Source organism: Amblyraja radiata, chromosome 22, assembly GCF_010909765.2.
Source record: "Amblyraja radiata isolate CabotCenter1 chromosome 22, sAmbRad1.1.pri, whole genome shotgun sequence".
Lineage (NCBI taxonomy): Eukaryota > Metazoa > Chordata > Chondrichthyes > Rajiformes > Rajidae > Amblyraja > Amblyraja radiata.
In genome coordinates, this window is record NC_045977.1 from 14,312,630 (window position 1) to 14,340,447 (window position 27,818).

Sequence of the window (27,818 nt, forward strand, 5' to 3'; positions counted from 1 at the left end):
ACCATTCCTCAAAGTCCCCCCCCTTCTGCTGCCTGGTGAAGGTGTAGGGCATAACATTCCTCCAGCCCTCCCCCACCACCAATGGGGCATCTGCCTCTGATGCTGTGTCAGACACAGGAGAAAGGTCCACTTTGCTGCCTTCAAATGAGGCAGTGAAGGATGGGGTGGTGGTGGGGACATATACTACCACCCAGGTCTCCTCCTCCAGGGGTCTCTCATGCAGCTCTACCTCCTCCTGCACCATCGCCTCCTGTGGCATCACCTCCTGCCACTCCTCCTCTTGGGTGGGCAACACCTGCATGGCCGGCTTTTTTGAGGGTTGTGCCCTCCCCATGCGCTTCTGTCTTTTTGGTGCGATTTCTAAAACTCAAGTCTCCTCTCCAAAAAACTCTCCAGCTATGAATGAACATGCCTTGGAGTGCCTGAGGTGACGTTCTGCTGTTTAAATAGCCCTTTTTTTCTACTGACCTCTTTTTCACCCCGGAGCTATTACCTTCGACTGCCTCCGACCACCTACCTACGACTAGCATCACGACACATCGAGTAAAAAGTATCGATTTTTTTCCATGCCGACCTTTATTTTTACTCGTGGACATTTTTTATCTGGCTAGAAAAAATGCCGCGACCTACTTGATGCCACGAGTACCTTCGACTAGCATCACGACCTGCTACGACCTACCTTCGACCTCCTACGAGCTTGTGGCGACCATGCTGCGTGTATGAGTCAAGGGCCAACTCGGCAGAGGTCGTGAAAGTGGGACTGGGGCTTAAGGTTAACAGTGGGATTATAGTTACTTTACGATTGGCCTTGATTTTACAGAACGGTGGGTGGGCTCAAGGGGTGGAGAGAGGGAGGATGGAGAAGGGAGAGAGGGAATGAGGGAATAAGAGGGAGTGAGAGAAAGGCTTCCCAAATGGCTTCTACATCATCTGGTGCTAAAAGCAGGAAACAGCTGTTCAAACAGCAGTATGCAAAAAGACGGCACTGAATGCACTGCCAAGTACGGTGCGTAGAAGACATGTCAATTGGTAGCAAAGTTCTGCATTCTTGTACTCTTACATGGGTATGACTGCACATAAGATAAAATGTTTTCAGCAAAATGGTACCGCTTAAATACTAATTTTCTCAGCAAAATACTGATTTTCAGGTAATAGAATACTGAAATGCTCAGACAAATCTGGGCAGCTCTGGCTTTAACCATATGATTTTTTTCTATTACAAATCTCAAATCACTGTAGGTGACGTTTCGGGTCGAGACCCTTCCTCAGACTCAGAAGAGTGGTCTCGACCCAAAGCGCCACCTATTCCTTTTCTCCAGAGGTGTCGTCTGACCCGCTGAGTTACTCCAGATTTTTGGGTCCAAGTAGCCAGTTGAGATAGGAGCAGGGGGGGGTCACTTGGCTATAACTTTTCATCTCCTTGTGTATCATGTTTTCATGCTAACGATACTGTAGATAACAGACGTTTCTATTTCTTCAGATGATGTGATGTTGTTTTTGAAGATGTATGATCCCAAAGCTCGGAGTTTGAATTACTGTGGACATATCTACACCCCTATATCGTGTAAAATCCGTAAGTTAAGAATTATTGTTGCAGATATTAACTTTGAACTGTGCTTCAAATGATAACAGTTACATTATTTTGTGCAGGTGATTTATTGCCGATCATGTGTGAGAGAGCAGGGTTTCTGCAAGGAACTAACCTTATCCTCTATGAGGTATGATAAACACAATGTCTATTTGTTCAATATGCTGTGATTAAAGTATAACCTTGCCATAAGAATGCGACTTCAAATATTGTTCAATTCAGGATTTGTAAATGGGAAAAAGTAAAATGTTTCAAACCGTCAATGATCCTGCCATTTTATTTCATTTTCACAACCTGTCATTTCCACCCATCGAATGAGGGGAGAATGAAAATGTACAGATTCAAGCTATGTAAATTTACAATTGTTTAATAAAACAAAATTTAGATTTTTCCATTTCAGAACAAAAAAAAATGAGTTTTAGTGTTTCCATCGAGGCAATGAAATTAATTTAAAGTACAGATCTTTTGAAAAATTGAGTTACATATTTTTATCCTTGTGTCTAGCTGTTTGTTGAAAAATGTGACTTTTACAATGTAACAGCAGATAAATGATTGTCATTATAAATCGTTACAGTATTTTTTTTAATTACTGTCATTGAATTGTAAAACTGTCTTTACTTTAGGAAGTTAAACCCAATTTAACTGAAAGAATTCAAGACTATGAAGTGTCTCTTGATAAAGCACTTGATGAACTCATGGATGGCGATATTATAGTATTTCAGAAGTAAGTAATGTTTCAGAACAAATTATGGTTTAACTCGTCAGATTAAGTTTTAGTCTGATACGCCCTTAAATTTATGTGGGGGAACAGGTGGTGAAATCCTAAATAAAATATTTATTGGGAGAGCCATGGTTATAATTAAAAACGTAGAGGAAAGGTACCAACTCTGAAACTATTATTTACAATACTATAGAAATTCGCAGAACAAATTTCACGGCCAATTTTAAAGTTGGCCTTGGACCAAATGTCACATTAAGACGATCATACTTCAATGGCTCTTTATCCTTAGAAAACTAGTAATATGATGGAACTCTAAGCTTATCTCTGGATGAGAGTTGAAATCCTACTATCCAAATTGCCCATAATATATCCGACATTAAACCATTCTTAATTACCTGCATGAAACGAATTTTTTTTTAAATCCTAAAATCCTTAATCCTTAAATTCTTAAAATTTTAATGCAAAAAAGTTTCCTTGCATTTAAAAAAAACATGTTCCAGCTGGCGCAAACCAAACAACTTCTCAAGTCTGCTCTACCATTCAGTTATATTAACACATTTCACCCAGTTGTTGGATATCAAGACAGTTTTGCTTTGTAAAAACATTGATTGTGCACTTTACATTTCTTTTACTGTGTAGAACGTGTCATTTCATGGGGTAGATGCAACAGCTGGCAACAAGCTGTTATTACAGCATAATATTCAAAAGCCAACTATTCATACAAGTTATTAACCATTGGGAAGCATCTTGTCTATGTGCGACTTTCTGTCAAAATCCATATTGAAGTGCTTTCCAGAAGGAGCTAGTGAATTATATAGAGAATGGGAATCCTGAGCTTTTTGTCTCCCCCTCCTTAATCCATAACTCTTGAAGCTAACAGAAGTGCAACCATGGTTGTCCCATTTGTGGCAGGTAATGTAGATTTGAGCCAAGAAGTAGGCTGATATTTTGTTTTTAAGGTAGTTCTGGCAGTGATTTCTCATTCTTCAAGCCATGTGCTTGATTTCTAAGGTTTAAGACCTAGTCGTACTGCACGCAAAAACAGGCCCTTTGACTATCTACACAAACCCAGTTTATCTCATTGTGTGATCTTTTCAACTCCCTGTGCATAGGTTCATCTGTCCTCCCAAGAACATTTTACAGCAGCCAACATGCATATCTTTGGCCCGTGGAAAGAAATCTGATCACCCTGGGGAAAAGCACATGTCTTGGGAGAATGTGCAACCTAGGGTCAGGATCAATTTATCTGGAGCTGTGAGGCAGCATCACTCACTGGTGTACCACCCTGATGCATTAATAACCACCTTATAGTTTGCCTCCATAGTGCTAAAGCTCTGGGCTTTTTTCACTTGCAGCCATAGTCCTTTGGGATCTGTGATTTGAGCTGGGGCAAGTATTTTTGTATCGCACTGCAATGGAATGCTGCATTTCATCAAAACTTAGTGCCCTCCATAATGTTTGGGACAAAGACCTGTTATTTATTTGCCTCTGTACTCCACAATTTGAGATTTGTAATAGGAAAAAAAATCATATGTGGTTAAAGTGCACATTGTCAGATTTTAATAAAGTCCATTTTTATGCATTTTAATTTCACCATATAGAAATTACAGCAGTGTTTATACATAGGCCTCCCATTTCAGGGCACCAAAATGTTTGGGACACAGCAATGTCATGTAAATGAAAGTAGTCATGTTCAGAATTTTATTGCATATCCATTGCATGCAATGACTGCTTGATGTCTGCGATTCATGGACTTCACCAGTTGCTGGGTGTCTTCTCTGGTGATGCTCTGCCAGGCCTGTATTGCAGCCATCTTTAGCTTATGCTTGTTTTGGGGTCTAGTCCCCTTCAGTTTCTCTTCAGCATATACAAGTCATGCTCAATTGGGTTCAGATCAGGTGATTGACTTGGTCACTCAAGAATTGACTATTTTTTAAGCTTTGAAAAACTCCTTTGTTGCTTTAGCAGTATGTTTGGGATCATTGTCTTGCTGTAGAATGAACGTCCGGACAGAGATTTGGGGCATTTGTTTGAACTTGAGCAGATAGGATGTGTCTATACACTTCAGAATTCATTATGCTACTAACGTCAGCAGTTGTATCATCAATGAAGACAAGTGAGCCAGTACCTTCAGCAGCCATACATGCCCAGGCCATAACACCCCCACCTCTGTGTTTCACAGATGAGGGGGTATGCTTTGGATCTTGGGCAGTTCCTTCTCTCCTCCATACTTTGCTCTTGGCATCACTCTGATGTAAGTTAATCTTCATCTCATCTGTCCACAAGACTTTTTTCCAGAACTGTGGTTGCATTTTTAAGTACTTCTTGGCAAACTGTAACCTGGCCATCCTATTTTTGCAGCTAACCAGTGGTTTGCATCTTGCAGTGTAGCATCTGTATTTCTGTTCATGAAGTCTTCTGAGAACAGTGGTCATTGACAAATCAACCCCTGAAGAGTGTTTCTGATCTGTCGGACAGGTGTTTGGGGATTTGTCTTTATTATAGAGAGAATTCCTCTGTCATCAGCTGTGGAGGCCTTCCTTGGCCTGCCAGTCCCTTTGCGATTAGTAAGCTCACCAGTGCTCTCTTCTTAATGATGTTCCAAACAGTTGATTTTGGTAAGCCTAAGGTTTGGCTGATGTCTCTAACAGTTTTATTCTTGTTTCTCAGTCTCATAATGGCTTTTTTGACTTTCATTAGCACAACTTTTGGTCCTCATGTTGATAAACAGCAATAAAAGTTTGCAAAGGTGATGGAAAGACTGGAGGAAAGACTAGGTGCTGAGAGGTCTCTTATACTTGCATGAAGGAGGCAATTAAATACACATGAGTAATTACAAAGACCTGTGAAGCCATGTGTCAAACATTATGGTGTCCTGAAATGAGGAGATTATGTGTACACACTGTTGTAATTTCTACATGGTGAAACCAAAATGTATGAAAATGGCCTTCATTAAAATCTGACAATGTGCACTTTAACCACATGTGATTTTTTTTTTTCTATTACAAATTTCAAATTGTGGAGTACAGAGGCAAATAAATAAATGATGGGTCTTGGTCCCAAACATTTTGGAGGGCACTGTAAATGTTCTAAGTTAAAGTCTGCAGTGATGCTACCTACAGTTTGATTTTCTCTTTAGCTCTCAAGAAAATGAAAACACAACTGTAATCAGTGACACTGGATACTTGTAATTATTGGATTTATTTCCAATTTGGTGACTCAAAGCACATTCCACCTTATTTTTGCAGTATTTTGTAGGTATCAAAATTTGCTACCCCAGCACAAAATGTAATCTGTCCTGCAGACACGCACAAAACACCAGTGTGAGTTACTGCTCATTTGTGACAAGCTCCAGACCACAGCTTGCTTCCACATTGGGTAATGAAATTGCCTAGCCTTTGCATGTTTATGCTTATGATTGGCAAGAGGTACTATTCAATGTTGGAAAGCCAAAAAATATAACGAATCAAGTGTTCAACAATTGTGTTATTGATGTATAATTGGATGTTGCACACATTCCATCACTGTTTATTTTCTGTAAGCCTAACGGTATGGCAGAAGCTTCATGTTCAGAAACTTCATTGTTTTAATTTGAAACGGCTTAAAACAACAATGAGACGTGTAATATTGGATCCTTCCATTAAAATATTGCATGGTTGTAAGATATTGCACTTTAACTAATAATGAGCTGGGAACATGGATGCTAGAGGACATTGGATTGGGTTTAGAGGTTCTTTAGATAATTTCTTCCAGAAATTAAGCCTTTTATCTATTATTATGTCCCTCATTTTTAAAGTATATAGTTATTTCCATAAGTGATTCCATCAGCGTTCACAATGTTTATTGAAAATCTTGGCTCAGTGTGCTTTTTTTCTATATTTGCATTTCATCTTTTAAGCTTGTTTTGTTATCTGTTGGAGTTCCAGATGTTTATTGTGGTGATTGATTGTTTGCCATCAGGCAGTGGTGCATCTCCAGTGAACTGCCCTGCACGAGTCGTGTGTGTGTGTCCCCCCCCCCAACATTTTCCAGTGGGAATAAATAAACAGTGGACAGAATTGTCCTGTTGTCACTCCTACTCTTAACTGAACCCAGAGGTTATTTGTATAGGGAAGTTTCTTTAGGGAAGAAACCTATCTCCCTTTGTGGGATAGCTCTCTTGTAGTATAATTTTCATCATTAATTTCACTTCTAAATTATCTTATGGCGTTTTTAGTCTTTCAGCTCCTGTCTGCTCTACTCCCTGATTCCCAACCTATCTGTTTATTCCTAGGTGCAGGAATAGGCCATTCGGCCCTTCGAGCCAGCACCGCCATTCAATGTGTTCATGGCTGATCATCCACAATCATTACCCCGTTCTTGCCTTCTCCCCATATCCCCTGACTCCGCTGTCATTAAGATCTAACTCTCTCTTTTGAAGCATCCAGAGAATTGGCCTCCACTGCCTTCTGAGACAGAGAATTCAACAGATTCACAACCTTCTGTGTGAAAAAGTGTTTCCTCATCTCTGTTCTAAATGACTTGCCCCCTATTCTTAAACAGTGGCATCTGGTTCTGGACTCCCCCAACATCGGGAACATTTTTCCTGCCTCTAGCGTGTCAAATCCCTTAATCTTATGTTTCAATAAGATCACCTCTCATCCTTCTAAATTCCAGATTATACAAGCCCAGCTGCTCCATTCTATCAACATATGACAGTCCCGCCATCCCGGAAATTAACCTCGTTACTGTCTCAGAATACACCATTGGGTAGGATATGGGGCGAGCATGCGCACTGTAAATCATCACATCCCCCCCCCCCCCATTCCTCAAACAGAGCATTAAAGCTGTGAAGCCTAATTGAACATCCACTACTTGTTAACCTAATATATCATGGAGTAAACTTTAACTGCATGGCAGGCCACAATCCTGGATTTGGGAAGGTGTAGAGTACAAGTAGTTCTGCTATAACGGGTCCATTCAAACTACAAATTGCATGTAACGTGATGGAAGAACTCGGGCACATTATTTGTATTACCTAGGCCACCAGTTGTTTATAACACAATTTTAATTAGGTTCAATTAACTATTCAAAAGCTACTTTGAAAATTGACGAGCAGAATAAAAGATGTCTTGAGCAAAAAAGCTTTTGCTGGAGGGGGAAGAAATGTTTTTCGATAACCTCCGACCAGTAATCAAGCACCATTGTCTTTTAAGAAGACTCCATTTCACTGCATGTGGCTATTGAAGTTGACAAGCATTTGCTTGTATTTACACTTGTCCATTGATACCTTACGAAGCAATGTAACATGTCTTAAGTATTTGTATCTTGCAGTAACAAAGATAAACTTTATGCAAGTGAAAAGACCTTCATTTTTGAAAATGTTGAGGAAACATTTGTTATTGTGATCTTAATTCTCTGGTATCTAATCCCCTTATCCCCATTGAAACTTGTTTTTCTAATGCAAAGTTTCTACAACACGATGTTTCTTAGGAATGCAGCCATCGTGTTATACCAGAACAATTTGTACATGTTTGGAAGAATTGTTTGGCCATCTAAAGTCATTGCAATATTTTGACTGGTTTTCAGGGATGATCCAGAAAATGACTCCAGTGAGTTACCAACAGCAAAAGATTATTTTCGGGATCTCTACCACCGGGTTGATGTCATCTTTTGTGATAAGACTATTGCTAATGACCCGGGCTTTGTGGTCACTCTATCTAATAGAATGAACTACATTCAGGTATGAAAATTTTAACATTTGTTCACTTGAGATGTTAACAATAGGTGTAGTAAATGTAGGCTCAAATAATATCAATTTGGCTATGTCGACCCAACATAGCAAGTACACAATCCAATTAATAAGCAATCTACAAGTGAGAATTGGAGATTTTGCGATAATAATAATAATAATAAATTTTATTTATGGGCAACCTTTCAAGAGTCTCAAGGACACCTTACAAAAATTTAGCAGGTAGAGGAAAAACATGTAAGGGAAATAAATAAATAGTAGAGACATGACTGGTACACAAAGTAAAGACAGAATACAATTCAAAACACAATATGAGGCAATTAGTGCACAGATGAAAAGGGAGGGGGACGTGGGGCTAAGGATAGGCAGAGGTGAAGAGATGGGTCTTGAGGCGGGACTGGAAGATGGTGAGGGACACGGAATTGCGGATCAGTTAGGGGAGGGAGTTCCAGAGCCTGGGAGCTGCCCTGGAGAAGGCTCTGTCCCCAAAACTGCGGAGGTTGGACTTGTGGATAGAGAGAAGACCGGCTGATGTGGATCTGAGGGACCGTGAGGGTTGGTAGGGGGAGAGGAGGTCAGTGAGATATGGGGGGGCCAGATGGTGGAGGGCTTTGTAGGTGAGGATCAGGATTTTGTAGGTGATCCGGTGGGAGATGGGAAGCCAGTGAAGTTGTTTGAGGACTGGAGTGATGTGATGCCAGGATTTGGTGTGGGTGATGAGTCGGGCGGCTGCGTTCTGGACCAGTTGGAGTCGGTTGATGTAGGTGGAGCTGATGCCAAGGAGAAGTGAGTTGCAATAGTCCAGTCGGGAGGAGATGAAGGCATGGATGAGTCTTTCAGCAGCGGGAGGTGTGAGAGAGGGTCTGAGTTTGGCGATGTTGCGGAGATGAAAGAAGGAGGTTTTAATGACATGGCGGATGTGAGGCTCAAGGGATGGCGTAGTGAACAAGCGATGCATGTAGTGTATGCAGTTTGTACATGATATACTTTGTGGAGTTTCAGTTATCTCTTGGCTTGGTAGTTGCCTTTACATCTCATCAAGTCTATTATTTATCAGGGTCAAAAAACTGACCTTTGAGTTCGTAATAATGCTTTTACTTGAAAGCTTGCATTTGTGTATTTCCTTTTAACATGGACAAAATATCCTATGAGATTTCATGGAAGAATTATGTGTGGAAGTGGAAATGCAGCAACAGAAGGTGCCCAGGGGCAGCCAGCAAACCTGCTTTATAGAAACATAGAAATTAGGTGCAGGAGTAGGCCATTCGGCCCTTCGAGCCTGCACCGCCATTCAATATGATCATGGCTGATCATCCAACTCAGTATCCCGTACCTGCCTTCTCACCATACCCTCTGATCCCCTTAGCCATAAGGGCCACATCTAACTCCCTCTTAAATATAGCCAATGAACTGGCCTCAACTACCCTCTGTGGCAGAGAGTTCCAGAGATTCACCACTCTGTGTGAAAAAAGTTTTTCTCATCTCGGTTTTAAAGGATTTCCCCCTTATCCTTAAGCTGTGACCCCTTGTCCTGGACTTCCCCAACATCGGGAACAATCTTCCTGCATCTAGCCTGTCCAACCCCTTAAGAATTTTGTAAGTTTCTATAAGATCCCCTCTCAATCTCCTAAATTCTAGAGAGTATAAACCAAGTCTCTCCGGTCTTTCTTCATAAGACAGTCCTGACATCCCAGGAATCAGTCTGGTGAAACTTCTCTGCATTCCCTCTATGGCAATAATGTCCTTCCTCAGATTTGGAAACCAAAACTGTACGCAATACTCCAGGTGTGGTCTCACCAAGACCCTGTACAACTGCAGTAGAACCTCCCTGCTCCTATACTCAAATCCTTTTGCTATGAAAGCTAACATACCATTAGTTTCCAAAACACTTGAATGTAAATTCTGTACATAGTCAGGCGCTCATAACCTGATGAGTTCCTGTACATTACGGAAGATGGGGGAGTATTCCAGGCACACCCATCTTCTACTTGACAAGGGGTTTCCGTCCACAAGAAGATCAGAGGTGGGGATATTGGCGGCTGATTGCAAAATGTTCAAATTCTCAGGCTGATAAGCATAAAGGTGGCAGGTATGACTATCTCCAACAAAAAAATTCTAACTTCCCAGCCTTGCTGTTCAGGAGCATTAAAATTGCCTGCCATCAATGTCCTGGGATCACATTTAACAGAAAATAAAGTGAGCTAATCAAATAAAACTGGCTACAAGAGCAAGTCAGAGGCCTGTGGAAGTGACTCATCTGTCATCTGAAAGCCTTCGTCATTTACAAGATGTACGTTTGGGGAGAGGGATACTCTACTCCCCGTTGCCTGAATGGAGTGACAAACAACACTGAAGAGACTTGATGCTATTCAGAGTGGGTTCGCATTTAACACACCAAATGAGTATTGCCTCTGATACCCATGAAGTGGCTACAAGGTGTATGATCTACAAAATGCTCTACAGTATTTGAGCTATTTTAATTGCACTTCCCAAAATTGTGGCTTCATTTGCCAAGACAAATGGGGTTTAGGGCACATTACCACTCTGCAGCTTCCCTTCCAAGTCACACTCCATTCTGATCTGGAAATGTATTGCTGATTCACCCTTTTGCTCAGTATAAATCCTGAATCTCACTATGCAAAATATTGTGGGTGTGCCTTCACCAGCTGAGCATCACTACCATCTTGAGGTGAGTGGAATAGGTAATTAAAATTGGCTTTCCCGTCATTTTAAGTTCTAAGGAATAAAAATTGAATAGATAATTAAAAGAAGTGCAGCAGGTTTATCTGGATTGTAAACTCTCATTCGGTCTCACTGAACTGGGAGATGGGTGAAGCTGATGACTGAGGAATGAGGCTTGGTGACTGTCACAATGGGTATCACATTATGGATCAAAATAGGACTTGCCATTTTTAATTTAGCATTTTCAGTAATGAAGCTAAAGAAACTGAATGCATGATATCATTGGGTGAATGAAAAATACAGGCTTTGTACTGGATGCTCCTAAGTGAAGTTCTTACTCCAAATTGTCTAAATATCGTGTGAATTGTTTTCAAGTCTTAATTGCAGCAGTGAAATAATAATTAGAGAGAATCGATTACATTTCTCTTTTTAAAACGTTGTTAGTTCTCCTATTAAGATGTGTATCTCGAGTCAAGATTCCTAAATAAATGTTTATGATGGTAATAGAAGTTTTACTGCAAATAGATCTCAGAAAATACAGTGCCCTCCATAATGTTTGGGACAAAGACCCATCATTTATTTATTTGCCTCTCTATTCCACAATTTGAGATTTGTAATAGGAAAAAAAATCACATGTGGTTAAAGATTTTATTTAAGGCCATTTTTATACATTTTGATTTTCGCCATGTAGAAATTACAGCTGTGTTTATACATAGTTCCCCCCCCCCCCCCCCCCCCCCCATTTCAGGGCACCTTAATGTTTGGGACACATGGCTTCACAGGCGTTTGTAATTGCTCAGGTGTGTTTTAATTGCCTCCTGAATGCAGATATAAGGGAGTTCACAGCACCTAGTCTTTCCATCACCTTTGGAAACTTTTATTGCTGTTTATCAACACGAGGACCAAAGTTGTGCCAATGAAAGTCAAATGGGCCATTATGAGACAGAGACATCAGCCAAACCTTAGGCTTACCAAAATCATCTGTTTGGAACATCATTAAGAAGAAAGAGAGCACTGGTGAGCTTATTCATCGCAAAGGGACTGGCAGGCCAAGGAAGACCTCCACAGCGAATGACAGAAGAATTCTCTCTATAATAAAGAAAAAAACCCAAACACCAGATCAGAAACACTCTTCAGGAGTCGGGTGTGGATTTGTCAATGACCCCTGTCCGCAGAAGACTTCATGAACAGAAATACACTGCATTGTGCAATACACGGCTACATTGCAAGATGAAAAACACTGGTTAGCCACAAAAATAGGATGGCCAGGTTACAGTTTGCCAAGAAGTGCTTAATGTTTATGTTTTCTTAAGGGCCTGTCCCACTTTCCCCGAGTCCTCTTGCCGAGTTGAAAGGACCTTAAAAAATCAAGATTTTTGTGTTCTATGAACTCCTACTCCCGCTATCTTTTTACTCGTGGACTTTTTTACCATGCTGGAAAAAACGTCCCAACTTACCTGATGCCCCGAGTACCTACAGCTGGCATAACGAGCCGCTACGATATATCTATGGACTCGCTACAGACATTCTCCGAGTTTGAATCAAGGGGAAAACTCGGGAGAATTCGTGAGTAACTCGGGAGAATTCGTGAGTAACTCAGGAAAGTGGGACAGACCCTTTAGTCTTTTATGTGGAGGGTGGGAAGAGGGGAAACCGTTTCCCAGTCACTTCCTAGTCGAGGATGTGTCCTTTCTCCGAGTCACATCCTCGCCCCCCCACCCTCGTGGCCTACCATCTGGATTTGCGTGGCTTACCCTACCGGAGGCCAGCCAGAAATTCAGCAGCCGCGCAGCACTGAATTAACATCGTGGAGCAGGCCGATGCCTTACCGGGGATCGCTGTGTTGGAGCTCTGGAGTGTTGGGCCTGCTGCTTTAACATCGTGGAACTGTGGTTTGCAGAGCTTCCAGCTGCGGGCAGCGCTGACTAACACCGCAGAATCCTAAGATCCTTTGCCGGGGGGTCGCCAGCGTTGAAGCTCTGCCCGCCTCGGCCTGTGGACTTCGGGACTTCTCTGGCAAGAAGTGGCCGATTCGGAAACTCCAAGCTACTGAGAGTGTTCTTCCGTTCCGACGTCGGAGTTCCGATCATCCTGAACATCGGGCCGACATGGGAAAGCTCAAATGCCCTGACCACGGGCGAACAAAGAGGAAGCTGACTGAACTTTATTGCCTTCTCTCACAGTGGGAAATGTTGATTCTGCTGTGGGGGATGTTCATGTTAAATCCTATTGTGTATTGTGTTCTTATAATTTGTATGGCTATATGGTAATTCAAATCTCACTGTACCAAGGGTGCATGAGACAATAAATGGAACTTGAACTGCCCAAGATCCAAAGCATACCACCTCATCTATGAAACACGATGGTGGGGTGTTATGGCCTGGGCATGTATAGCTGCTGAAGGTACTGGCTCACTTATCTTCATTTTGATACAACTGCTGATGGTAGTAGCATAATGAATTCTGAAGTGCATAAGCGAAAGATGGCTGCAATACAGGCCTGGCAGAGCATCACCAGAGAAGACACCCAGCAACTGGTGGTGTCCATGAATCGCAGACTTCAAACAATCATTGCATGCAAAGGATATGCAACAAAATACTAAACATGACTACTCTCATTTACATGACATTGCAGTGTCCCAAACATTATGGTGCCTGAAATGGGGGGTCTATGTAGAAACACTTCTGTAATTTCTACATGGTGAAACCAAAATGTATAAAAATGGCCTTTATTAAAATCTGACAATGTGCACTTTAACCACATGTGACTTTTTTCTATTACAAATCTCAAATTATGGAGTGCAGAGGCAAATAAATAAATGATGGGTCTTTGTCCCAAACATTATGGAGGGCACTATAAAATGTATTCTGTTTAGTGCGTAATTCCATATGTGTTTTCATCGCATTATAAATGCTGCCGTAAGGATCCTTTATTAGCAAATTGCTATATATACCGGGTTTTAAATTTGATTTATTTTTGGTAGGTTGCCAAGACAGTTGCTCAGCGTCTAAACACTGACCCAATGTTGCTTCAGTTCTTCAAGTCTCAAGGGTAAGACTATGTAATCCCATTATTGAAATTCCTCTCATGCACAAGTGCATATTTCCTCCTAATTTCTAGAAATAACAGTGAATCCTTCAAGTAATTTCAGTTACTTCTGTAAGTGTGGTAAGATGCCCAGGAACATGGTTTCCAATGCAGTCTTGACAAACGTCATTGTGAATTGCTTATAGAGCATACCTATTTAATTAAGGGCAAGTTTACTAATTGTGAAGTAATCTCTCACTGAAGATGAGAGACAGAGTGGTGGGTGGTGACAGTGAAATCAGTAGTGAATTGAATATGCAGACCAAAAGTAATGGTTGATTTGTCCTTTGCCTTTTTAATCGATGCAATTCACAGCAAGTCAGTTTATTTTTTTTATTGTTCTGCTATATATATTTTGTAATAACTAATTCATTGGTGTGGGGCTCTTGATCGGATTTCCAGAGATTAATGAATTTGATTGTTAAAGTTACAGGGATGGGCCTGGTAATCCTCTTCGACATAATTATGAAGGCACACTTAGAGATCTGCTGCAGTTCTTCAAGCCAAGGCAACCAAAGAAACTATATTATCAACAAGTAAGCTTTTTTTGTATGTGAGCTATGTAACATATTTAAAAGACTTGGGTAAACCCATGTTAAATATGTGTTTAGAATTTTCAAATCAGCTTTAATTGCTCCTCATGGTAACCTGTCATTGTTCTGGTTCAGTATTGCCAAGTTGTAATGATTAGTAGCATTATCATACTTTTAATTGGTGCTGCCAGCTTAGAACTATTTAATCACTAAAATTTAAATAATTTGAAACTATTCTACAATTTGTTTTTGTAAAAGTTATTTTGGATTTTGATTTGTGACTTGGAAATGCTAAGAACTCAATGTTATATTTTGAAAGGCAGGTAGAAGTTGTAACCTGATAAACTGTTTTGACAGGTGGGTATAGCACCAATGCTATTTGACCTGTCAAGTCCATTGAGATCCTTTACAAAAGTAACCTAGCCCCTTCCACTATCCGGAGATTCGCAATTCTCAACTCAACCCGAAATGTCACCCATTCCTTCTGTCCAGAGATGCTGCCTATCCCGCTGAGTTATTCCAGCATTTTGTGTCTACCCCTCTCTTGCTTTCCACCGCACATTCATTCTTCTTTCAGATACTTGTTCAGTTTACTTTTGAACACTATAATTGAACCTGTCTCCTCTATTACTCAGCACTGCAACAAGCCCCTTCTACCATTGTTTTAATTTCTTAAAACTTTGGTGACCTTGTGGTTCTTGCGTTAATTGCTCTTGTTTGCTCCATTGTTCTTGACTCTGCCAATGGAATTAGTTCCTGCTGTTCACACCTCATGATTTAAAATGCCTCTCAATTCTCTTCACAAGGTGCGTTCTAAGGAGAATAACCCAACATGTTATTCAAGCCACATGACTAAAACCTGTTATTCCCAGAATCAATTTAATCTCTTCTGTGCCCTTTTTAGAACCGTTGCATATTATTTCTCCATGTATTATTAGCCTTGCCAGAACTGGAACTATTACCCTAGTTCACGGCTGACAAGGGTTTTATAAGTACCTGTCATTTGTCCTTTAAGTTTTTATTTATGAGGGCAACCGAGCCATAAGCCCCAATAACCACTTTGTCAACCTGCACTGAAGTTTTCCAAAAACAATGCACATATACTCCAGATCTTCTCTTTGAATTATGCCTTCCAGTTTTCTTTGTCTTCCTGCCAAAAAGAGTCTTTAATGGGATGGATTCTAGAGTTGGTTTTGATGTAGAGAAGAATGGAAAACGGGGTTTTAAAAACTGAAAAAGAAAGAGGTTTAAAGTCAGTCATAGTTTTCTTAAAGTGAATACCATTGCTGCTTTTAAGTTTTAAGTGGCTGCAATATGTAATAGTTCAAATCTCATCAATTTGGTAATCTATTTTCTGGTGCTGATGGGTATTTGACGCCATTTGAGATTTAGCTACAGTGAAAACTTTGATCACATAGTTTCATGTTTCATATTGTATTGGTACTGCAATATCACATAGTTTCATGTTTCATATTGTATTGGTACTGCAATAAAATCGTGTTTCTTGATCTTTTAGCTGAAAATGAAGATCACAGACTTTGAAAACAGACGAAGTTTCAAGTGCATATGGCTGAACAGCAGTTATAGGGAAGAGGTGAATATACGCCTTCAGGGCTACGCTTAAGATTTACTAGACATAGTTCTATGTTCTAACCTTAGTACAATTTGAGGTGAAATATTCTAAAAATAATGTTGCTCAGGATGTGAACTAATCTTTGATTTTGAGCATAAACACTATTCTCCCAGTTAGTACACATTTAGGAAGCTGCTACATATGGTGGTCAAAAGCTCCTTATATGAACTAAGATTTTTTTAAGAAAGGAAAATCAACACAATTGACCATTGATAAGATCATAGAATTTGACAACATTTTGCATCACATGGAATGGGAGCAGGAGATGATCATGCAGCCCATCTTCTCTATAAGATTGAACTTCTGAATAAACCTCGCTTTCCTGCCTTATCGCTGTGTCATAGAGTCAGTCATACAATATGGAAACAGGCCCTTTGGCTCAATACTCTGATGAAGGCCAATGCGCCGAGCCTATCTATCTATGTTGCCACTTTCAAGGAACCTTATCGCTGAAAAATCCAATGTGGTTACAGTTGGGGCTGCGTTGTTTACAATGGGACTTTCCTTTGATAAACGCATACTTGATCTATCAATTATAAAATAGACACATTTTGTCACGCATTTTCCATGGTCAAATGATCTGTGATCATTGGAGGTATAACTATGGAGTCTTTATGGTTCTGAATGCTAGTGCAGCAGTGCAAATTGGGGAAGAATAATTGATTATTAATATTGTTTCTATCATTTAATCTGTTCTCAATCAAAGTTTTAATATTTTTAACTTGTTAATTCTTAATCCGTTTACAACTATAAATGATATGAAAGCACTGGGAAAAAACTGGGAACTGTCACGTGTGGTTGGGTGTGACGAGCAATAACCTTTCAGTACAGTCAAGTCCAGAGAGCAGCAAAAGTGCAGACAATGGAATAATGCTGGCAGCAGGGTGAATCATGCATGTTTTGACCAATTGAACGTAGAAGATTCAATCCCTTAATTTATCATTATTTGACTTTGTTACAGGAGATAACACTATATCCTGATAAGCATGGTTGTGTTCGTGACTTATTGGAAGAATGTAAGAAAGATGTAGAATTGTCAGATAAAGGATCAAATAAACTAAGGTAAGAATTGTACAGTGATCGATTCCTTAGTAATGCACGTGAGTGGTATGGTTCACTAATATGTTATCTTAGAAGACATTTTTCTGAATCCATAATCACCAAATCTGTAGTTCGACGAGTTACCAACCAAAAATCTTCTAGCTCTTAACTTTTTGAATAATGGTATAACCTTTCCACATGTTTTAGTAGTGTAACCTATGACTTTCTGGCACACCGGGCAATATCCATACAGTTTGAAGAGCACTGAGTGGCTGTACATTGCTTTTAGTTAACAGGTTTATCAATAGAAAGTAATGCTTGGATTCACTAGAAGATGTACAAATTGGTTTGTTTATCATTGTGTAAATTTTCAAGTGCTTTATATTGCTGGACAATCGTCATTGATTCTAAGAGTGGCAATCATGCATGGCCTGATGTTTCTGTGTAAAACAAAAGACACACCAAACAAACAATGCGGGACAAGCTATTTTGAATTCCTGGTTGGTCCAAGTGAATGGATCATGCAGGGCTTCTGAGCAGTCAACGCAGAATCCTGAAATACTCTGCATTAAATTTAAGTAAAGATCATTTATACCTATTTATGCTTTTACTTAAGGCTATTGGAAATTGTAAGCTACAAAATAATTGGAGTCCATCAAGAAGATGAGCTGTTAGAATGTTTATCTCCAGCAACAAGTCGAACTTTCAGAATAGAGGTACATCATCTAATTAAGTTAAATTGTCATACTATAATATACGTATTTATTAAAAAAACACATTTCCAATTGGTATATTGATTTGAACATTTTACAGGAGGTTCCACTAGATCAGGTTGATCTCGACAAAGAAAATGAATTACTGATCCCAGTGGCACATTTTCATAAAGAGGTTTTTGGCACTTTTGGAATTCCATTTTTGTTGCGAATATGCCAGGTAGGCTGCCTAATGTAGAAAATATTTGGCTTGTATCTGTGCAATATCACTATGTACAAAAGATTTTCATGTGAAATATTATGTAAATGTTTGAGAAACTTTTATTTTGAACAATATTTCTGGTATGAGGTTAAGATGTCGCATGTTGCACATTTTAGAGCGAACCATTCGTGGAGATTATGAAACGAATTCAAGCAATGCTGGAAGTCCAAGAGAAGGAATTTGAAAAGGTAAGTGCCTTCAAGTTTGTGGCAGACTATTTCTTAGATCAAGATGAAAAGGCACATACGGCGCCTCGCATTTTAAGCAGGTTAGATTTATGCGTTCTTGAAATAACGCGCTTGTTTAATTAATACCCAAACCTACTTTACAAGCTTTTTTAATCTTTCACACCAAGATTTACACTAGTTTAAATACATATGTTTAACTTACAAACTTTTGACTAAAGCACGACTTTTTAGGAACTTAACCCCTGCGTAAGACACGAGGCGCCTGTATAAATTGTTGGCAATTTATAATCTTATATATCATGACTTTGTATTAAAACCCAAATCTCTTTTTAAGTTCAAGTTTGCAATTGTGATGATGGGCCGGCACCAGTACATTAATGAGGATGAATATGAAATCAACCTGAAGGATTTTGAACCACAGCCCAGTGAGTAGCCGTACAACATATAACATATTTGTTTGTCATGAATAGAGTTGGTTGAAATGCCTAAAAATGCAACTAAATTGATTCGAGAATTTTTATGAAAATAACCTTGGTAATAATTGATTTCTCTGCATATGTTTGAAATATTTCTAGACAGAAGTCAGGGTTATCTTTTGTGGGAGTTTTATATACATGACTTTTTTTACAGAAGACTGGCCTGTTCCAGATTCTCTTCAGTTAACGGGTAAGCTCTTGTGAAACTGAAGATAGATGAAAAGTTTTATTTTTATATAAGTACATGTGACCCAACTATTTGCATAAGAATCTGAACATTGAAAGTAACAACAAAATTGCGAGGTGCTGTTCTGTTTTTGGATGAAATCCCAAACTGGGATGTGAGGGCTTGGATTTTTCTCACTGAAGGCCATTTATATGGCATAATAAAATCCAAATTAATTTGAAGAATATTTTTGTGACTAAATGCTCAGAGGTTTGAGCGGTTTGGGTTTGAGGATGAGCTGGCTAGACAAGGGTTGATTATGGAAGATATTTGGTTAATTGAGATTCCTGCATTTAAGGAACCAAGGTAAAGTGGACAAGAAGGATCTTTGTACTAGAGTCTTGCAGCACGGAAACAAGGCCAGCACCTCAGGCACCCCTCTTTTATGCCTTAGCCTTTTATGCCGTGGCAATTCAAGTCTGTGTCCAGGTACTCTTATAAATGTGAAATTACCTGTCTCCATCTCATTTCCGAATGCAACCACCCTCTGGGTGAAACATATTTCATCAGAACCCCACAAACCCTCTTGCTCCTTGCCTTAAACCACCGCTCTCTGGTTTAATGCCTCGCTGTTACATAGTAACGTTTTTCACTATCCACCTATCTATTTTGTAAATATCCAACAGATCTCTTCCCTCAGACCCACTCGGCCATCTCTGCTGCAGGAAAAACAAGCCCAGCCATTCTTGTCCTCATTAGTAAAACAGTCCATTCCAGGCAACATCTTTGTGAAGTTGACCATTAATTTCAAGGAAATGTCCTGCTAATATGGGGGGGGGGGGCTCTCCAGTGCATCCATTACTACTTTGGATCTGGCAGTTCAAAAGGATCATCACGCAATTACATGAGTTCTCAGATGGCAAGCAAGGAAGGGAAAAGTAATACTTTATAGTTTTAAACATTTTCGTGCTTAAACATGGGAAGAGTACACACAGTGGGTTGTATACAATATTTCCATATTTTCTGAAATCCATTACTTTGAATAATTTGAGAAAATTACAACCCAAGTGTAAATAGGCTAACTGGTTTAAAAGCATTGTAGAAAGTTGCACTACAAGCAGTTAAATGTACCATTTTATATTTTACACTGGGATTAGTTCCAAATGTCATTTTAACTGGTTTCCCTTGATTATTACATCAACCAAGGCTGCAGTCTGGAGGAGGGCTGAAAGGCTAAGCACAGCTCTGTACTTTGCGCTTGCAGAAAGGATCTAATAATGGAACCCCTCAAAAGAATCTACACCAAGGGAGAATTGTGTTTGATTAATCGGTTGTACTTTGAGGGTGTGATGAGAAAAGAAGACCAGGTACCTGGGAGATGTACTTGGATTTCAGGAAGGCTTTTGTAAAGGCCCACGCAGGAGCACATGAATTGGTTATTGAACAAAGTAAATAATGGAAATCAAACCTTCACTTTGGTAGCCTGATGCAATGCTGCACTGTAGAGAGCATGATTCGGTGAAGGCGTTGACGCACCTCATTTGATATCCGCCTACACTTGAGTTTGGGCCTGTTGGTTAAGTTTGTTGCTTGCATATCATCGTGGAATGTTGAGGCTTTTAGATAGGCATATGGATATGCATCATGTGCAGGCAGAAGAGATTAATTTAGGTTGGCATCGTGTTCGATGCAGACATTGTGGGCCAAAAGGGCCTGTTCTGTGAAGCAGATGTAAAATGAGGCAGATCAAATTGAGAAAGGTGCTCCACAATTCCCTAATTGCTAGAGGTTTTTGTACGCGACACAGTGGCCCAGCTAGAAGAGCTGCTGCCTCACAGTTTGAGTTGCCAAGGTCATCTGGACCTCTAGTGCTGTCTGTGCAGTATGTTCACATTCTGCCTGTGACTACATGGGTTTTCTTCAGATGTTCCTGTTTCCACCTAAATCTCAGAATGCGTGGGTTTTTATATTAATTGGTCACTTTAAATTTATCCCCGGGGTGAAATATCACAGTGGGGTGGAATATGATGGGATGTTGATGAGATGGTGGAGAGATTAGATCATAGTGAAAAAGTTTAGTGGTGGAATAGGATTTCTCTGAATGGCGTAAACTGAAAGGGCATAAATGTTCTCTTGTATTGTAAGGAAGTGTAGACGTGAGGGAAAGGGCCATGTTTGTGGTTGATGCTACTCCCAGCATTTCTCTTGAAGCTGCCGTATGGTGAAGATCGTTTATTTTTCTGCACCATGGGAGGCTCAGTTGGGGATAAACATTTTCAAAACCACAACAAATACATACCAATCTAAAACTGGATAACAATTCAAGATCAGGCCAGCTGTTTCAGGAGCAATTATGTACAAATTCCCTCGAGGCTCTAACTTCCTCGACGATGTTCTTTCTAAAATCTAGCTCTGATCCAAATGTATTTAATGGCTCCCAATTTTAACTACAATGTCCTAGGAGCGATCTTTGACCAGTGGAGTGTTTGAAAGGAAAGGTTGTTTGAGATGTACGTTTGGATGGAGGACAGTGCAGGTCGACTTGCCAGGAGATGTGAAATTTATGTTGTTTCAGGGAGATATATGTTCTGACTGGAAAGGATTATTCAAATTTTAAAACGCTAGAATGTGTTCCCTATTAATACGGAAAAATGGAGGCCTGTTGTACACAAGTAGATTTTGTCCAGTCATTGAGACAATCACTAATTACTCAAATAAAATGGTGAATCATTAGCCCAATGTATAAAATGGCACATTCTAGTGCAGTGTTCTAATCAACCCACAGCATTGCTGTTGGAGCCCTATCACCATTGCAAAACGCATCGATCTGTCAAGGGCCTCAAGACTGATCAATGGTTTCAAACAAGTATGCATGACATTTATTCATGTTCAAGGGAAAGAGGACATTTCATAATGTGCTTTGATCAAACAGTTGTTTTACAGTGCTTTTTCGCTTTCATTTTTGAGTCTTCGAACCAAGCTATTCAGTGAACTAGTGTATAGCATCTTCTTTGCCCATACACTGAGTCTAAACCGCTCAGATGCCAGTTGGTGTAATGTGGGGAAACTCCACATGCGTAGAGAAACTTTGGAGTGCTAATTAGCTACCTTTGGTTTTCTGAATTGGAGAGAAATATCAGCTTTTCGTGTCTAAAAAAATTTGCGTTTTTAGTATTTATCCAATCCAAAAAATTTCAGTGTGAAAGAAAACCAGATTTCTACAAATAGGCTTGTCAAGTGTACCCGGTGTGTCTCATCAAATGTGACATTTTGTCTATACTTAGTTTTATTTTCACTATGGTGCCTTTCATTTTAAAACCAGATATGCTTAACATAGTAGTGTTAGCTGAGCTACTAATTACTCACTAATTGCTTTTCATGTTAAGCTATGCAGGGTTACACACGGGGCTCCTCACACCTCGCTGTGCAGTCATAGTCATAAATTGTCTTAACTCGTAGTTTTAATTTGCCAAAATTGCTTGTCGTGCTCAGTTCTCTAATAGCACAATAGGAATCCCTTCAGTGGTTCAAGAAGATTTCTCATCGCCGCCTTGAGTAACCAATCCTGGCCCTTGCTGGTGATGTCAAGGTCCTGAGGTGATGCCAAAATCCTGAGAATACATTTTACAACACAGGTTTTATTAAAGTATTAATTGTTTCTGTGCATTTTGCCAGAGGACATAATGTCTTATATTGGAGATAGACACAAAAAGCTGGAGTAACAGCGGCGCAGGCAGCATCTCTGTCGAGAAGGAATGGGTGACATTTTGGGTCGAGACCCTTCCTCAGACTGGTCTGATATTGGGTTGGGGGCTCTTTTCGATTTCAGAAAGATGCCTTTGCTATCCAATGTTTCTGATCAAGTTCCCTTGATTCCAGAATGAAAATCAAAAACATTACATATGCTGCAAATCTGAAATAAGTCAGACAGAACTGTGGAAAGAGACAGTTACGTTTGTGTGTTAAGTTGGACCTTTTATGAGCTTGCGTGAGTTATTTGTGAACAGAAGGAATGCAACTGAGCAGTTCTCTTTATACACGCTTTTGTCCATAATGATGGAACCTGCATTAAAGAAAATATAAATACGTTAGTTTAAAGTATGAAAAGTTATACCTATTACAGATTAAGAATGGCTTAAACATCCTTACAGTGTTTTAACAAGTGTGTGATGCTCTCCAGCTTTCTTGTTTTGTGCATGAAATTATATTTAAAATTTTTTAGCTGTCCTAATTATAGTAAGTGATGGCACTAGCTACTAAAAAGGCTGCAGTTTATTCCTGATATATGTTGACTGCTTAACTTTGATTTGCATATACATCAATGTGAAAGGACTATCTATTTATTTTCTTGTTCCAGGTAATATGTCTCAACCAAGGCCATGGTTGGGACTTGATCACTTCAATAAAGCTCCAAAGAGAAGTCGCTATGCATACCTGGAAAAGGCGATCAAGATCCACAACTGACACCAATACCTGACCTAGTCAGAATTGTGTGTCTTGAAAAAAAAAAAAGTTGACGAATCAAAAAGACAGTGTGTGCACCTATCCAACAACAGTAAAAAATCGAACTTTGGTACACATGCACCTTGTCAAAAGTTTTCAGCGACAGGATTTGCTGCTGATGCTAATTTTATTTTGTTTAGGCTGTTCGGTTTGGCTTCCCTGTACCAATTGACGGCCTATTTTCCAGATGGAGAGAGGAAGTGGATTTGCCCTTTACAAAGAGCAATGCAGTTGGATGCGAGTTCTTGGTTTAAAGATGAAATGGCAGGAATATGGCAGCATAGTGAAGGAGCCGAGTAGTAAGAAAACAGCTAGTCATTTGCTAAATGGTTTCATGCCTTTAGAATAACCCACAGCAGATGGCATAGGATTCACATCTCTGCCTGGCTGCTAATTCTAGATATTGTGAAACTTCACAAACACTTGAAGCAGTCAGCATGCTCATGTTTACAGTCATATGGATAGTTTTCTTTATTTAGGTAGTTTGGATGAATTCAGATTTTTTGTGAATTTGTACACCGCCTCGTTTCACAGCATTAATAAATGGTGTCTGTACTACATCTAGCACGTTGTTGGCACTTAATATTAAGGAGAAATTATTTTTCTCCCGGCTGAATGTGGTCTTTGATTTTATTTTTAAACATGACCTGGGTTTTTTTTGTTCTCATACCATACTCTTTGTAGAACACCTTGGCAATAATAATAATAATAAATCAGTACTCATTGTATCCTGCCTGGTGCGAGTTTGTAGATCTGGCTATGCTTGTTTTACTTTGATGCTATGGCCATTGGTGCTTCCTAATGGTGACTTGAGTGGAGAAGGTGGGTTTACTGTGCTGCCTGTGGGAAACGGTTTTAAAACAATGGTGGCTGGAAAGAGCAAAGTTGAAAAATCTGAATGTGTTCTATTTTGTCATGGTGAGATGTGAAAAATTATAACATGACAGAAACAGCCTTTAGCACAGAGGGCATGCTCAATAACGTAAGTAGTAAGCTGTTGACTTTGTAAAAAATTTAAAAAATACAAAAAAAATTGTATATTTAATGATGAACGTACAATTTAACACTCTAAGGATAAAATTCCCATGGAGTCTGCAGGTAAAGTCACTGATGTTGATATTCATTGCGTGTAGTTTTATTTCAGATTGGGTTCTTTTTTAAGCTAATTGCAGCAGCGTGTCTAGTTGAGTGCAGTAAAATAGAATCTGCAATTCACAATTTAATTTCTCTTCCCTCCTATCTTTTTAATTCATGTAGCAGTGTATGAAATCTTTTCCTGTATATTGCTTTTTTGCTGGAAAATGTTGTATGTTGAATAAAACTTTCTATAAAAAAATGTGTTGCATTTGCTTTTTGCATCAAACTAAGATTATTTTGTTTTGTTTTTTTTTGGTTATGCATTTAACCTGCAAAAATATGTTCTGAGAGATTTGCAGATTTTTATGTAATGCTGAATATTATAAAAATAGATTTAGATCAAATGGACTCGAGCAGTATTTTCTTTCTTAGAATAATTGGGTTATTCCTTGGGTATTAAATAATGTTTATATATTTAATATTTAAGAAAGAACTGCAGATGCTGGAAAAATCGAAGGTAGACAAAAAATGATGGAGAAACTCAGCGGGTGAGGCAGCATCTATGGCGAGAAGGAATTGGCGACGTTTCGGGTCGAGACCCTTCTTCAGACATATTTAAACTGTATTTCTATTTTCAAGTGTTTCCTGTGATTACCTGCTAAACTTTAATGATTGCTGACCCTTAACTGGTGGACTTTGTTCTATTTATCTCCGTTATTTTCTTCAAGCATTCGTTTTTTAATTTGTTGCAGAAATAAATTGTTGCATCTTTTTGCAGTCGAATTTTGGTTGCCAGTTCAGGTGAATGGCAATGTCTACTTTTTCCAATGAATCATTTATTATTCTCTCATTGTTCTGTATCCAAATGTTACAATTGCAACGAATTACAACGGAGAACAGTGTGGTCTAACAAACCTCAAAAATAGTTTTGGAGATCAATAATATTTGAAGAAGGTAAAGACTCCTGTAACTATTTGTGCAGTGCTTAACTGCGGGTAGTTTTCTCAAGATGTGTAGGAAGAAACTATAGATGCTGGTTTAAACTGAAGAGAGACACAAAAAGCTGGAATAACTCAGCAGGCCTGACAGCATTTTCTAGAGACATGTCACCTATTCATTCTCTCCAAAGATGTCAGCCCTGCTGAGTTACTCCAGCTCTTGTGTCTACGGTTATTTTCTCTAGATGTGATATGCCATCCTGATCTTTTTTTAAATCCAGAATACCAAGCTTAGTTTTTTTTAAAGTAAAATATGTGGATGACATTCTTGGCTTGGAAAAATGATGGTTCTTCACCTTTAACAATACTAATGCAGTGAAATGGCTTTTCACATGGGGTGGAAGATGTGTCAGATTTCTACCATCTACATGCAAGGCATGTGATTTCAATTAAAATAGACCTTTCGTGGGGAAGAGGTAAAGATACTAAAATGAATCATGTTTGGTATGTTCAACGACTACTGTGGTGTTATGGTCAGTCGGGTGCATTTCCTTCCGCTGCTGTAGTTATTATCTGACTTAAACGCTGTGCATCATTTAAAATTCTTGAATTTTTCTCCTTCGTAGCTTTTTCATTATCAGATTTTTTGCAAATTTGTTTTGTCTACCCATGAGGACAATGGTAAATGTAGCTAATGTCATTAGATAAAGGTTTGCTATGCTTGGCTGGTGTGTACTTATCAACTGCAATTTTTCAAAGGTTTTGACATTTATATGGCATGGTTAATTAGTCCTTCCCAGTGATCAATCATACTGGCAACATTCATATTAGCAAGAAAAATCTTCCATTTTATGGTTTCCCCAAGTCGTATATTTTCCTGGAATGGTAATATCGAAAGCAAGAACAGAAATGAACAGAAGAAGCATGTGAAAAATGAAATATTTTGTTCAATGCACTTGTGCATATTCATTGGTTTCACTCATTAAAAGGGCAATGGCCTTCTTGGCCTTGGAGCTATTGAAATCTTCAGGTTGGTTATTGGTCAGGCATAAAATAACTCCTACCACAGTTAAGGTAAATTAATGAAATTCTCCCCCCCTCCCCCCACATCATTTGTGTATGGTGACATACATTGCATTATTCTCTTTTTTGAGGGAAGTTGCTCTATTTTGATTATTGTTTGGTTCTTCTGCCCTGCCTTTAGCTGGCATAGTGTCAATTGACAGCATATTTAAAAATGACAGAATCAAATGAGGTGGAAGGGACATGAAGTACAAGGTAAAGTAGGGCAGTTGAATAGCATGTACAGAAGGTTTTTAGAAGCCATTAGGAAAAAGCACTTGAGAAAAATGTGCCTCAATGAAATATTTCGGTTAAAAGCAAATTGTGTTTTGACCAGTCATGAGTATTTTGAAGCAACAAAGGTGTGTCATCCATTTGGATTTTTGGCAGAAATCCAGCAATGTGCTACATATAGGGGTGCTACCAAAAATGAAGGTGTTGAACATATATTTTAAACTAAAGATTGAGAGCAACTTGGTTAAAACTCAACTGGATGAATTGAGGGGATGGGCAGCAAAATTGTGAGTGCTTTCGATGGACACGGGTTTAGGTGAGAAGGAAGAGAGGGCACAGATGAATGGCCTAAATGATCACATGAGAATGTGCAGACATCAGGATTGAACTTGGGTTGAACAAGTGCTCAATGTTTGCACTTTCCTCATTAATCTCTGTTCTGGAAAAGGAGTAAAATAAATATACATCTATCACTCAGTCTTGTGCAATCTGAGCATGAAGTCCATGGGTCATGAACAGTTTGTGTGATGGTCAAATATCATGCCTTGGTTTTCCCAATGCGCGGGAGAAAGCATGTCAAATATGCAGTGCAACACATGTTAGGTAAAGACTGAATAAAATCTCTTGTAACAAAAGGGTGAGTGATCCTATCCCTGTCATTGAATCGTCTGTAGCAGTTGAGATGAAGTGAAGCGTAAAACCAGCCTGACATCCCTTTGTAAATGAGGGTACAAGTATCTTGAATGAGAGACTGATCTGTTCTTCACTGGTATGCTGGTGTGCAAGGCCCCATCGGACGCCAACCATCCTTTATACACCACCTCGCCCTGGATTCTCAGCAACTGGGACCTCAACGCCTGTCATCTCGTCGCCCCTTTTCCTGTCACGCAGCAACCCTCTGTGGCTCCAGTTTCAACACTAGGAGCATGGAGTACCAGCTGGGAACAGACTTTGTGACCTCCGCAATTCACTGTTGCACCGAACACCACAGCCCCACCCGGCTCGGACCTGCCCCGCAAAGAGTGGGTCACCCTGAACTGGCTCCGTACAGGGGGTCGGCAGGTTTTACGCCAACATGCATCGCTGGGGGCTGCGTTCATCAGCAGCCTGTGTGTGGAGCAGACCAGCAAACAGCGCAGCACGTCATTTTCGACTGCGCGTTCCTCCACCCCCCTGATACAGG

General features: G+C 39.6%; 1 protein-coding gene across 6 annotated transcripts in view; it reads left to right on the top strand.

Annotated features, from left to right (window-relative positions):
- The window catches only part of usp7 (ubiquitin specific peptidase 7), a 101,497-nt gene extending 76,837 nt beyond the window's left edge, over positions 1–24,660 (top strand). For 2 of the 6 annotated variants that reach the window (XM_033040442.1, XM_033040438.1), the window contains 14 exons: positions 1,481–1,573; positions 1,651–1,718; positions 2,212–2,312; positions 7,878–8,031; positions 13,706–13,773; positions 14,237–14,345; positions 15,859–15,936; positions 16,937–17,037; positions 17,633–17,732; positions 17,830–17,949; positions 18,108–18,179; positions 18,514–18,604; positions 18,810–18,845; positions 23,179–24,660. In XM_033040442.1, the coding sequence (XP_032896333.1) occupies positions 1,481–1,573; positions 1,651–1,718; positions 2,212–2,312; positions 7,878–8,031; positions 13,706–13,773; positions 14,237–14,345; positions 15,859–15,936; positions 16,937–17,037; positions 17,633–17,732; positions 17,830–17,949; positions 18,108–18,179; positions 18,514–18,604; positions 18,810–18,845; positions 23,179–23,285 (1,298 nt within the window). In that variant the 3' untranslated portion in view covers positions 23,286–24,660. The remainder of the gene's footprint in view (positions 1–1,480; positions 1,574–1,650; positions 1,719–2,211; positions 2,313–7,877; positions 8,032–13,705; positions 13,774–14,236; positions 14,346–15,858; positions 15,937–16,936; positions 17,038–17,632; positions 17,733–17,829; positions 17,950–18,107; positions 18,180–18,513; positions 18,605–18,809; positions 18,846–23,178) is intronic. The other 4 variants (XM_033040443.1, XM_033040441.1, XM_033040439.1 and 1 more) reach the window with 3 other exon arrangements.
- Positions 24,661–27,818: the final 3,158 nt, after the last annotated feature.